We start from the raw sequence: 12923 nt of genomic DNA, 5'->3' as shown, positions 1-12923 counted from the left end.
GAAAGACATATACATTTCCCTTGTAAATTTTACATTTCTTTCCTTTTTCTGGAAGTTCTTTTGAAGCTTTATGCAATAGCACATAAGTATTAAAAAAGTAAAACTCAATGTAAAAATATATACATTTTTGTATATGTATGCAAAAATATTGACACTGTATGTAGTAAGGCACACATCAGTTAAATTAAAAATGAACAGGCAAGATGTGCATTGTAAAATGAGAAAAAAATATTAAAGCAAAAAAATCAGGTGGAAGTTTTGCTTGAAGAAGGTACACATGTTTTTCCCTTGATCTTAGAAAGAAACTGTTCTTCCCCACAGAGGTTTTAGCAAGTTTTGTCTTTGATTCTGTTATTCTACAGAGCAAACCTTCAGAAGGCAAGCTGCAAGAAAATCACATGGTCATTCTGTAAAGCAGACCTTGGAAGTATTTCCTGAAATATGGCTGGCAATTACTTACTTGACTGAAGATCAGCAACAGAGTAGAGTCTCTCAGAGAGGCATACTGACTGTCTGAGCTGTAGAGAAAACCAGATAATTAACACTTACATACCATACTTTATCTTGAAAACACTCTAAAAGATTGATTATTCCATGTGATATATCCGTAAGATAATTAGGTAAGGTTAACAGCGTCAACATAAATGCAGTACTTTGCATAACTATCCTAAAAAAAATAAATTTTTTTGTTGTTATAACTTCTACTAATTTTAATTTTTTTTTAGCACTTTGACAGCTGACCTTTAGTAATTTACTTTGGTCCTTCATAGTATAATTGAAAGCAATTTATGAGGTTTACAGTTTCAGATTTCATGTGACTATAATTAATGCACAGTATTACTAGGTACATATTTGCCCTTTAAAAACTATCATGCACAAGCTCTTCCCAACAATGTATGATGTGAAATCATATTTTATCACCTCAGACCACAACAAATGCACACATTTTTATCCAGGACACAGAGCATCATGGAAGGCTTAGCAAAAAAATTAGCAAATCCCTTTTGATTTACAATCCCACACAGTCATAAGCCGCTTAAGCTAACAGAAAATTTAGTCCACATAAAGTAATCAAACTGTGGGAATGTCAAACACTCAGGATTTCGAAGAGATTTTAAGAAAAAAAAAGTCATTGAGATTAAGAGAACCCAACACGGAAAGCATGGCCTTATGCCCTCTAAAGAAAGGGCTAACAGTGCTTCTGTCCTTACCATTCATTCAAATAAGGCTGAATGAGGTTCCCCATGAAGTTAATAGAAATGCACCAATAACTCCAGTAGTACTGAAGGAAAAACAAAGTCTCCCTATGCCTTCCCTACAGGTAGAAATAAGTTTGGAATGCTACCACATAGTCACAGGAAAAGAAAGTCAATAAACAGCTCCCTTGAGCTTAATTATGTCCAGTTTGGTATCTCTTGATCCTTTCAGCATTTCTGCAAATTAGTCAGCAATCTTGTAACGCACTATGCAGTCCAATTTTGTTCAGCAGTCCCAGTCACTTCAGCCTTCTAGTTCTTAATCACATTAAAAATGTAGAGTGAGAAACTATTTATCTGAATCTGCTGCACTGAATTATCTAAAAGAATGCCACTTACTAGTTTAAAAACAATCCTTCCAGCAAGTCTGACAGAGTCCGGAGGAAAATTCGGCTTGATGCTCTTAAGACATCTGCATTCCTGCTTGTGGTCCAGCCAAGCTTCTTTCTATTAGGATTTTTTAAAAAAGAAAAAAAAAAAGAAAAAAGTGCATGTTATTATACATAACATTGTATCCTATTTTATATATATACATATATATTTTATTTATATAGTTATTTACAGTTATATATGCACACAAACATGCTCAAAGCTGAAAGTCAGCTCCAAAGGACCACCAAGGGAACTTTCCTCAGGTACTGATGTACAGTGACCCTGGCAGCCTCCAACACAGCAACCTTGGATGCCAACTGCAGAAGACACAGTAGCACATATGCTTTGGTAGCATAGCCCAAGAATGCAGCTAAAACATGAGTGTCATGGAAACCAACAGTCTGGGTTAACCAAGCCCATCATGCCATCTCCTCCTCAAATGTAATTAACTGTGTAAGTGATACTATGGACACTGGAGCTACAGCAGTGAGGTTCAGGACACAACATTATCACCATTAGGCTACCTCTGAATTTAAAACAATCTAAGAAAAACATAAACAAAAAACTGCCCAGTCAAGTTCCTAGGCCACTTCCTTGTCAATACAAACCTTACTTAGTCTGCTTCATACTGACGTCTGACAACATTGTACCATATATAAACATTGTGTCTGACACCATTAGTACACAAAAGGAGCAACTGAAGATAGAATGAAAACTGCACAGAAATCTAGAAGAAACACCTCCATTTCAGCCCCATGTTCCTGCTACCGCAAATAATTTTCTTTACCTTTATGCACTATGCTATAAATTGCATCATCAGCTTAGTTTGCATTGATGTCACCATTCCAGCTAGCTGAAACTTTTATTAGATAAAAAAAGTGGGCTCTGATTCTCATTTTAATGTGGCAAGAAGCAGTAACAGTATGTAGCTGCATACTTCACAAGACAGGAGAGAACTCGAAAGGATACTAGTCAACATACACAACACTCTAGGTACATGTTCCCTCAGCAGTTAAGACTGCAGAGACCTTTGGAGTATATTCACACCACTAAATGCAGCTTCTTTAAATCAATGGTCAAGCTTTAAATTAATTACCAAGTTTTTACCAAGCACTTTCAATGCTGAAAAAATTGTCCCCAAGGAGCTCTGAGCTAATGAGGCATTAATGTCCAGGGCTGGAAGGACTTGTGATGATATTTTCACAGTTCAGAGCAGGAGTAGTCACTGAATCCAAAACAGAAGATGGAACCAAAAATATTTTAGATGCATATACTACCTGAACCTGCAATTTTTGTTTCATGGCCCACTTTAATTAGGGTAGCACACAGAGACTAACATTTCCATAGCAGAGAAGAGACAGAATGACAAGATAGAGGAAAGCTGCTATATATTGAAATATGTCTTTTTTTCCCCTCATTCATTGTTTCCTCCAGATCAGTGTAGAAGAGCAACAAGAATGAGTCATTAGCTAAAGAAACATCGTTGAAGAGACAATTTCTGATCATCTTTTTTCCTTGCCTTCCCTCTTTACATGCAGAAAATTCTGTTTATAATCTACAAAAACTCCAAGTCCATCTCATTAACATACTACATATTTACACATTTTATTTGCATATTCACAGTTTATGTTTGAAGCCACACAGCTGCTTCAAATTGTTTTAAGAGTAAATTGAAAGAACGGGGCACAACGAAAATTTGCTACAATGACAAGAACTCAGAATAACCAAGGGCTTCTGAAGGTGTCACTTTCTCACAGATATGCAGTAAGGGGAAAAAAAACTCAGAAAAACAGTTTCCATTAGGCAACTGCCATGGAGAAAATGATAAAATGTCTAATATAAAGAAATTACATGTTCAGCAATTAAAAAAAAAGAAAAAAAAAGAGAAAATGGCAGACAAGTGCAGGGGCACATCACACCTGTGGATGCTGACATTCTAGTTAGAAAGATTCCGTAGACAATCACACAATTTTCTTCTTAAGCTGCATATAAGAGGAGGAATTGTTTCAAGTAACTAGGTTTCAGCACGAGTAGCATTTATTCCATTTCATTCCAGAATTTTTTTCCCCGTGTGGCCTACACATAATAAATAAATTGGACTTTTTATTTCTTTCAGATACATATGAGATTTGTGATTTCATTTCCTTTACCCATAACTCTACAAGGGGAAAAAATTACACCAAGAAGGCATTAATCCAAATACAGTTAGTGTCACGTGCTGTCTGACAAATATAAGTTAAGTATTTAGTGCTGAACAGAATTATCCTTGTCTAGAAGAAACAAGGTCATGCTTGTAAATGTCCAGACATCATTCTGTGTGATATAATTACATTGGCATTTTTATCCCACTTAAACTAAAAATGTTCTATGGAATAAGCCTTTATCTGCCAAAATTTTTCCTCTACATAAATGTCGAACGGAATTTTAAACATGCTAGAGGTGACATCAAAATGATTAATAGCTTACCCAACCAATAAAGCCCTACTGAGATGAAATATGCTGTACCACATAGCATCATATGCCATGTTTCTTTGAGATGCATTCCCACATGATAAGAACAATTCAAAACATGCCTTCCATGAAACAGCACTTTAGCCAAAACTGATGCTAAAAAGGAATTAGCCTGACTCCGCTGCAGAAGGAGCTGGAATGGGGACTGCCATTCTCTTCCTCCCAACTGGTCAGGGAGAGAGGGGAAAGCTCCAAATGCATTAAGCATAATGAAATTCAACAATATTTCTTCTCACTACCACTAAAGCAATGATACAAATTACAGAATTTGAAACCATGAAGATTTGTGACCCTGGAGAGACTTAATTTAAGAGTCAGTCTCTAATAGTACTTATTGGATGGGCTTATATTAGTCCCACAGTTCTTTGTGGGAGGCTTTTCTTAATTCTGTGTATCCTGGATTTCAGTCAAGGTTTTTATATTCCAGATCCAGCGTGAGTGTAAATACTGTAATGCAGAGGTATGGTCACCTGGTGTGACCCTTCTCCTCCATGCCAGAGAATGTCTTCCAATTTTGCAATAGATTTTTTTTGCCCTATTAGAAATGAACACTAACAGAAGGAGGCAAAGAAAGGCAAAGTGAGCAGTGCAGGTCAATACACAGCCCTCCTCCTCCAGCCTTGACTACACTCAGCAACTCGGAACTAATATCCCTCCTTTTATTTCCTCCCAATGCATTGTCTCTCATTCAAGCTCAGTGCATCCCAAGCACAAATCCTCAGGCTTTACCCAGGTGAAAAGGGTCAGCACTCACACGGCTTAGGAGATAGTGCAGCACAAGCTGTTTGCTGGTGGCAGATTGAGACTGCCCACTGAACCAGCACCACACAAACTCTAATGCCTCACTGGACAAACCCAGGCACAGGATCCCCTCCTGCTGGCTCAGGGCACAAGCAAAAAGACCACTCGCATATGCCTGCAACATCTTGCATATTTTTAGCTAAGCTATTTTGCCAATGTGCATCCATTCTTTCACAGACATATGCTACCCCAGTCTCCCAACAGTGCCTAAGCCTATGAAAGATCCTAAACCAATGTTTATGAAAAAAAGGTTTCCCTTGTCCCCTATGCAGGATGAAAAAAATTGATTGCTTCCTGCAGATTAATGTACCAATGAAAAGCAGCTAATTAAGAAGAGCTCATTAAGAAAAAAATCAAGGGAGAATATTTTTCCATTGGAAGGTTTTGGTTTGTTAAAAGGAAATAATCTGTAATTTACAAAGGATTGTTCATATTTTTACAGAACGTCTTTCTTTTTATTGAGACATTTCACTTTTATTACATTATTTCAACAATGTTGGATAACATGGTTGAAATCACATTCTGAATTCTGCCTGAAATGACCCTCCCATTTGTCAGTGATTATCATCGATATCACTGGTCCCCAATCTAAGGGATGCACCATATTAATAAACATTGCCCAGGGAGATCACGGCATTATGAGGATTATGAAGAGCAGGAGACATGGTAACTCTGCATTTGAAGAGACACCCAACCACATAACACTGCTAGAAGGCAGACCACCATGAAATTAGGCATCAACAAGTGGGAAAGGGGCTACAACACAGAAATGCCAAATAAAGGCAAAAGTCAATGAAGTCTGACTGCAAAAAAAATTAAAAGTAAAAACTCTACATATACTTGATCCTGAAATTAGAATTCAGTTGAAAAAGGTCACCCTAAAGGATCTCTACTGATAAGTTCCAGTTCCTCCTTTCTAATATTTTTTAAAGTTAATTAAAGTGGTAGAAGTGAAATCAGCTTGCTTCAACTGGCCTGAAAAATAATGGTAATGGTTGCAATTTGGAAAAACTCACTTGTAATTTTCAATACTGACATTATGGAGATTTGTAAAAACTCAATATTCTGATTTCTATATTTTTTTTCCAGGACTCCTAGCTCTGCATACATATCCCCCTAAAGGATAATTATTCTCACAGAAAGTCTCAAAAAGAGAAACATTTCAAAACTATTTCTTCTCCTTAAGGTTAGCCTGAAGAAAGGTTTTTGTACCACATGACATTTTAAAACAAATGAAGATGCTTACAAGATATTTGCAGGTTAAAAAAATGGCTCTTTTTGGTACATCCTGACATAGAAATCCCCTGCTGCATTTACTTTGAAGTTTCCTTCACAAAGTCTATGTTTATCCTAAACCTAGTTCAGCTATTGAGATTAACCTTTTAAGTCAGATTTTTACATTAATTCTGATTTCCTTTAATGTGTTAACCACAAAACTCAAAAAACTAGCAGATTTTAAGCCTAAGTGTTTTGATTTGCAGTATTCATTTAACACACATCAAAAAATAAATCATTCTGCAACTAAGTGTAAACTGCAAATCCAACTGCATAAGTTGCATTTCAAAATTATATGTATTTATAATACTAAAATAGTCCTGTTCTGTGAATATTCACTTTTTTAAATGCGCAAACTGCAGTTTCATTCAATACCCTGCTGTTTATTTGTTGACCAATTAGTTCAATTAGAAGTACACATATTAATGAATTGCACTAAAGCTACAGAGGCTAAGCAGGGCACAATGCATTTGGTTTAGCTTTGCTAACACCTGCTATAAAACCAGAGCTGCACAATAGTTTAGCTACCTTACCAGAATAAATAGGAACTGGAGGACAGTTCTCAAGAGAAAGAGATCTGGCTGGTCTCAGTTTTATCTGGATCTTCTGTCCTGGGTCATCAATCCCAATAAATTCACTGTTTTGACTGAAAAATAACTTTTTTTTTCTGTTATCTCAATTGCTACCTAACATCACAGGATATTATATAACATTAATTCAATATTTATTTATATTGACAGTTCAAGACATTATATAATTGAAAACACACAGCATTTTAAGTGCAGATTACTCTTAACAGTAGTAGCCTGTCTCACTGAAATCAATACCTACAGCTGTGGATGGCTTCAAGCTCACAAACCCCAGAGCTAGAAGCATAAAGCAAAGATACCCAGGGTGCCTTCAGGCTGTCCCTTTTGAATCTTTGAAGCACGTTCACATAGCTGTGTTCTCCAAGGAGGAAGCCCCATTTCCTACATTCATTGCCTCTACACCTTGCAGATTTGCTTGTGCAGGTCAGTGCCAGCACAGTCTCATTTCACATTAGAGACCTGTCAACAGAAGCTTTACCAATGACTCTCCTGGAAGATATTTGTTTTAAAAGTACCTTGAAAATACTCTGGTCTTTTATATTATTTACAGCCATGTTTTCCTTATGATCTCCCATAATAAATTTACCTGTGGCATTATTATTGATGCTACAGTAAGCACCTAATGTACGTTGCACACACATGCCATATGATGAATCAAAACGATATATCTTCCTCCTTTTCCTTTCCATATGTTTTAATCACCAAAAGAAGGGGTTTCTGGCATGTTGAGAATACTACAGATTATACTAAGGCAGAATTGTTTATAGAAGCACATGATACGTGAAAAAATCAGCCCTGAGGAGAAAGACTTGGGGATGTTGGTTGACAAGACACTCAACATGACCCAGCAATGTGCAATTGCAGTCCAGAAAGCCAACTGTATCCTGGGCTGCATCAAAAGCAGCGTGACCAGAAGGTTGAGGGTGAGACCCCACTTGGAGTGCTGCATCCAGCTCTGGGGTCCCCAACATAAGAAGGTCAAACATCATACATTTCAACTTAATTTTTGTCTATTGTACTGATTTTAATCTTGTATTTGTAACTATAAACATATTCAAATAAAACACGGTGGTATGTTTACACACTCTGCCCAAAACTACAAATAATAAATTGCAGTGTGGAGGTATGACAACATGCAAACCGCAGGCAGACCCTGTAAATAAAGTGTTCAAATGCCTGTTTTCTTAAACCCCTCATAGCTGTTATTATTCATCTTACCTGACAAGATTTACCACAGTATTTAGCAACCTTGCACTGAGAGCATCTGTGCAGATGTTCATTCCTGTTTAGGAAAAAAAATGAAAAAATGTCATAAATACAAATGGAGTTTTGTATTTATCCTTCTTACATAACTAGCAGTTTTCAAATACTCCAATGCAAGAAATATACATGAAAAACAAAAACAGTATAAAATGCACTGTTACACAAGAAGAAATAGTGTATAATTGTGTTCAAAGCTATATTCACAATCCCTTTATTCATGTCACTCAACACCTCTGGGGCCATGTTGGACCAACAGTAAAGTTATAAAATGTGCTTTTGTCATATAGCTATAACTCTGAGGAGTTTGATTTTGTAGATAAAATTATAATTAGAGCTGTGCAATACAGTTAGCTAATCTGTTTACTATCTCAGTCTTAAGCAAGCAAATGTCACTATCTGTCTTAAACAAGACCTTGCTGTGAACCTGCAGTAGTGACATCAAATTTTATCTTTATAACACAGTCTGAAGTTGACACATCAGCAGAAATTTCTGTTCTGAGAAAATACTGCTGGTCAGTGGACAGTGAAAACAAAATAAAAATTCATGGGGGGAGGATAAAAATCCAATGAAAACCAGAAGGAGAACTATCAGACCCGTACATCACAATCTAAAGGCTAAAAGCACCTTCTGACCGTAGCACTGTTTTCTGATGGTGTCTTAATTTACAGTTATATGAGTTAAGAAAATGTCACTGAAGTTCTGCAAATTTTTAGACAGCAAGAAACCATTAAATGTGAAAGCACACACAGAGCAAGTCTTGCACCTCAAAAATACAAGTTCAAGTAAAGATATTTACTTCCAATGAGTAGAAATGAGACAGATTTTGGGGCTTCTCTCCTCTCTTATTTTCTTGTAAAAGATAGTGAACATGCGAGATTATTCTGGTAACACCACAAAGTGTTTGCTTTGATACCTTAACATGCAAGGTTACTTACATGTATTATCATTCACTAGGCTGGAAAAACAGTATATGGGGTTTTGCCGTTGTCAAAACTGAAGGCAGAAGATTCACTTTATAGACACAACAACTATCTGGAGTTTATGGACAACACAACCCTTACTATTTCCCCTCACAATTCCTCATGGCCACCCCTTGACCTTGGTGAAGCACAGTAACTCACTAGGTGTCTCTATTATCTTACGAGAAGCACATGGTTGAAAGCAGCTCAGTTACACCCAAGAAACTGTCACCATGAGCTACTCCTCAGTACTCCCTTCTCCATTCTTCTACAAGGCAAGGAGAGAAGTGTTAGTGATGCCACTGTCCCCCTCTAAAGGCAATTTTAGTAATGCAATCTTTAAATTGCTGTAGTGCTTTACATTTAGCTGCCTCAAATCTTACTATATGGATTAATTCAGCTTTCCAATTTAACTGGGAGATAACTAAGTATCTAGCACAGCCCATTTCAAACTGAAGGAACATGATTAAACAATCAGATGAAGGACCTTTCTCTGCAAGATCCCTGGTACATCAGTACCAGGTGTGATCTTTTCACTTGCACTCCCAACTGATGCAACTAAAAGAAGGTGTAATTCCCTGCCTCTGCTGTCATCAACAGAAAACTCCACTGCTGTTGTCAGCAATCTAGAGACTGAATACCATATACTCAGGTTCCCCACTCAACTGCTTTAAAACATGATCTTTATTTCTTCTTTTACTTACACTGCTCAGTTGTTCCCAAATTTTAATTTTATGGGTGACTTCAAAAAGGTATAACACTATCCAAAGGCCACATCCAAAACAGGCAGTACCAATATGCCCACAATGCCCAAATATGCCCAAACTTCAGTCTAGAACTTCTGGATAAACAATGTAGCCCACTTCGGTTGCGACATCAAAACTATCAAGAGTAGGGGCAGAATACCAGAAATACCACAGAACACCAGAAATACCTCTAGCGCAAAGTAACCTCTCCTTTTCCTTAAGTCCCACAAGTGGGAAAGGTATTTCAATGATATTTTAAATTTTTGCTGCGTTTGAATTATTAAAAATAAGAGTTTATGCACGATCTTAGAACTCTTACAAGCATTTGGGGAGTTTAGATAGCTGCATTGGTCAAAGATTAGGAATAGCATTATGAACAGGTCCTTACAATCAAGTAAAAATCTTTTGTACTGCATAAAAATACTTATTGTGTTGCACAATGTTTTGTAGGCATTTATACTAACTACCAGGAGAACAGTAATTTATAAATATTTCAGATGAAAGTACACATTTTGCTACTGCATTATTTACCTTCCTACCTGCAAAGCCAGCCCTGGAGACTGAAAAAACCAGCAACTGCCATAAACAGAATCTAAAATCTTGTATATGCTCAATAGGTTTTTGACTTTAAGGTGCAATGCCTAAGAATGACTCAGAGTTAGAAACAAGTGTGAAATCTTCATTTTGTCAGCTGGGGAGAACTGCTTCATTTTCAAGGTTGAGCAATGACACAACTTTAACTTATGATAGAGGAATGTATATTTCTCAGTTTAGATTAGAAGCTCATATCAGAGTAATTTGGAGAAAAAACACATTTCAGTAAAATAATTACTGAAAACAAAAAAAACTCAACCAAACTAAACAAAACAAATAAATGAGGAAGCAAAACAAAAAAAAAAGGGGGCAGGGGGGAATTCAGCCAAAGAGAAATGCTGTTTCATTGATTTGGATATCAGAAGCAGTTCAGGTATGAATAAATGCTTGTAAACTATGCAGAGAAATTCTTTCACACTGAGACAAGTTCTAACACATCTTTCAATCTTTCAATACCAAGCAGCACTTCATATCAAGGACATAAAAGAATCATTTATAAAAAATCCACATCTTCTTTCTAGATATTTCACATTTAACATGATACATTAAATTTTTTCTGAACCTACACCTTTCAAATTGACTTTCAAAACTGAAAGACAACATTACAAGAATTTTAAATTGTTTAGCTATCGCTTTTTCACTTTCAGAGTCTGCCAGTGAACCATTCACAACATTGCAGGCAACGTTACCAATAAAAATCTGCCTACCAACCTAGAACAGAAAAAGACAGCCAAGCAGCTAGCACTGTGGTTTGCTGTCCAGCTCCCCATATGCACAGCCACAGCCCTCAAGATGGTCACTCTGCAGTGTGCAGAGTTCCCTTCTACAAGTCTGTTCTACCTGGCTGTGCAGAGTGCCAGAGAGGTCACAAAGGAGCTTTTGGCCTCTCTCTTTCTAGATAACTCCTTTGTACTCGATATTCTACACCCAGTAGCCCCTATGAAACTTCTCTTTATCATTATATAGTATTATCTGAATGACTAAGTGCTCGCCTTACTGCAGAATGACTGAGCAAAATAATTTTGAAGGCAGACCTTTCTTTTGTCCCAAATGCTATTCATCAAAACACAGAAAAGAGAGTTTGGAGTTCAGTAAAAGAGCATATGCAATTTTAGTCCCATACACATTAAAGTACCAAAAAGTCTCAGCAGCAATGGCTAAAACACAGATTTTCAAAGCAGAGTAATTATAACGTTCTGGAGCCCGAATTTAAATGAATGAATGCCCACAACTATCGGAGAAGTCTCTCCTACAGTTTTCCCATTCTTCCATCAGAAGGCTAGATCTAATAACCTTAATATACAGCAAGTATACCTTGCTTGATATATCTCATGGTATTTTTCCAAGAGATGCCAGGACTTAATGGAATCATCGGTGTTAAGTCACCAACACATATTCAATCTTGGTTTTGTAAAACAATTAGTAGACGTCACCAAAAAGCACCAAACTCCTTCAGCAACCATGGAACTTTCAATACTTTACAGGATTATTTCCTTCATGTGCTTTGTCCCTAAGGGTTAATGATGCTGCAGTAACAAACACATGCATACACAGAAATCTAAGGATCATCATTTAATTTTTTGTCAAACTGACACTATCAGTCAGATTATCTGATAAGCTGACTCCCTCCTGGTGTCATATAATGAATGAATTATCCATTCATCTTTGTGGCTTCTTTGAATGACAAGCAGATGTAGACTGCCTGTCAGAGAGTTGAACAGTAAAGCTACTAATGAAATCATTGCTTTCCCTTCCAATCCTTCTCCCCCTTCCTGGACTAAAAAAGCTCCTTTGGATTTATAACATTTATGAATCTTGCTACATGACATTTTAAATGTAAAACAGCATGATCTAAAACACTGATTCTCAAATTCTTTATATTCAGATTCATGTATTCATACATAGAGGGTCTGTGTATTTTAGAACATTTTAAGAAGTGAGACAATGTCCCTAGTTTATTCCTGTCCTTCTCAATATTTTATTGATGTCATAAGTTTTATTAAAAGAACTTTAAAGTCACTGTTAAATACTTCCATGCATTTCTTATTACCTGTAAACTTCATCTGAAGATAGTGTCAGGTTCCTCACAAGTTATCTACTGCATCTCACCTAATGTGACTAATTTTATGGATGAGAAAGTGCACAAAATTTGATCTAATACTTTAATCTCTGGAAAAGTTTCTGCTGCAATATAAAAAGGAAAGAAAGATGCAGCAATTGAAAATAACTTATTACTTTTCCAATACGGTGTAAACAAGATTTTCCAAATCAGCACAATCCCTTATGAAACGACAAGCACAACTGAGGATCTTAGCCTGTACTTAAAAAAAAAAAAAAAAAAAGAAAAACAAACACACACACAAACAAAACCACAACCACCAAAAAAAAAAAGAAATCAAAGCTCACATGAATAAAGTAAGCAGGTTGTCAGTTACCCTCTAGTGTGGTGTTAGCAGTCAGGTTAGCATGGCGTTACAGTCAGGTTGAGAATCTGTACCCTCAGGAATTTGGATATTACTAAATATTTTCAGCATTACTGTCTAGAAACACCATTC

The 12923-nt window shown here is 36.5% G+C and overlaps 1 protein-coding gene across 1 annotated transcript in view; it reads right to left on the bottom strand.

Moving 5' to 3' along the window:
* SMYD3 (SET and MYND domain containing 3) overlaps positions 1 to 8095 on the bottom strand; it is a gene marked incomplete at its 5' end in the record, with an annotated part of 349684 nt that extends 341589 nt beyond the window's left edge. The window contains 3 exons of the mRNA XM_018085017.2: positions 461 to 518; positions 1596 to 1703; positions 8024 to 8095. Of these exons, the coding sequence (XP_017940506.2) occupies positions 461 to 518; positions 1596 to 1703; positions 8024 to 8095 (238 nt within the window). The remainder of the gene's footprint in view (positions 1 to 460; positions 519 to 1595; positions 1704 to 8023) is intronic.
* Positions 8096 to 12923: the final 4828 nt, after the last annotated feature.

This window comes from Manacus vitellinus, unplaced genomic scaffold, assembly GCF_001715985.3.
Source record: "Manacus vitellinus isolate BGI_N305 unplaced genomic scaffold, ASM171598v3 scaffold_8_pilon, whole genome shotgun sequence".
In the NCBI taxonomy this organism is placed as follows: Eukaryota; Metazoa; Chordata; class Aves; order Passeriformes; family Pipridae; genus Manacus; species Manacus vitellinus.
Note: the sequence above shows the minus strand (reverse complement) of the source record. Positions and strands in the feature narration are given on the sequence as shown.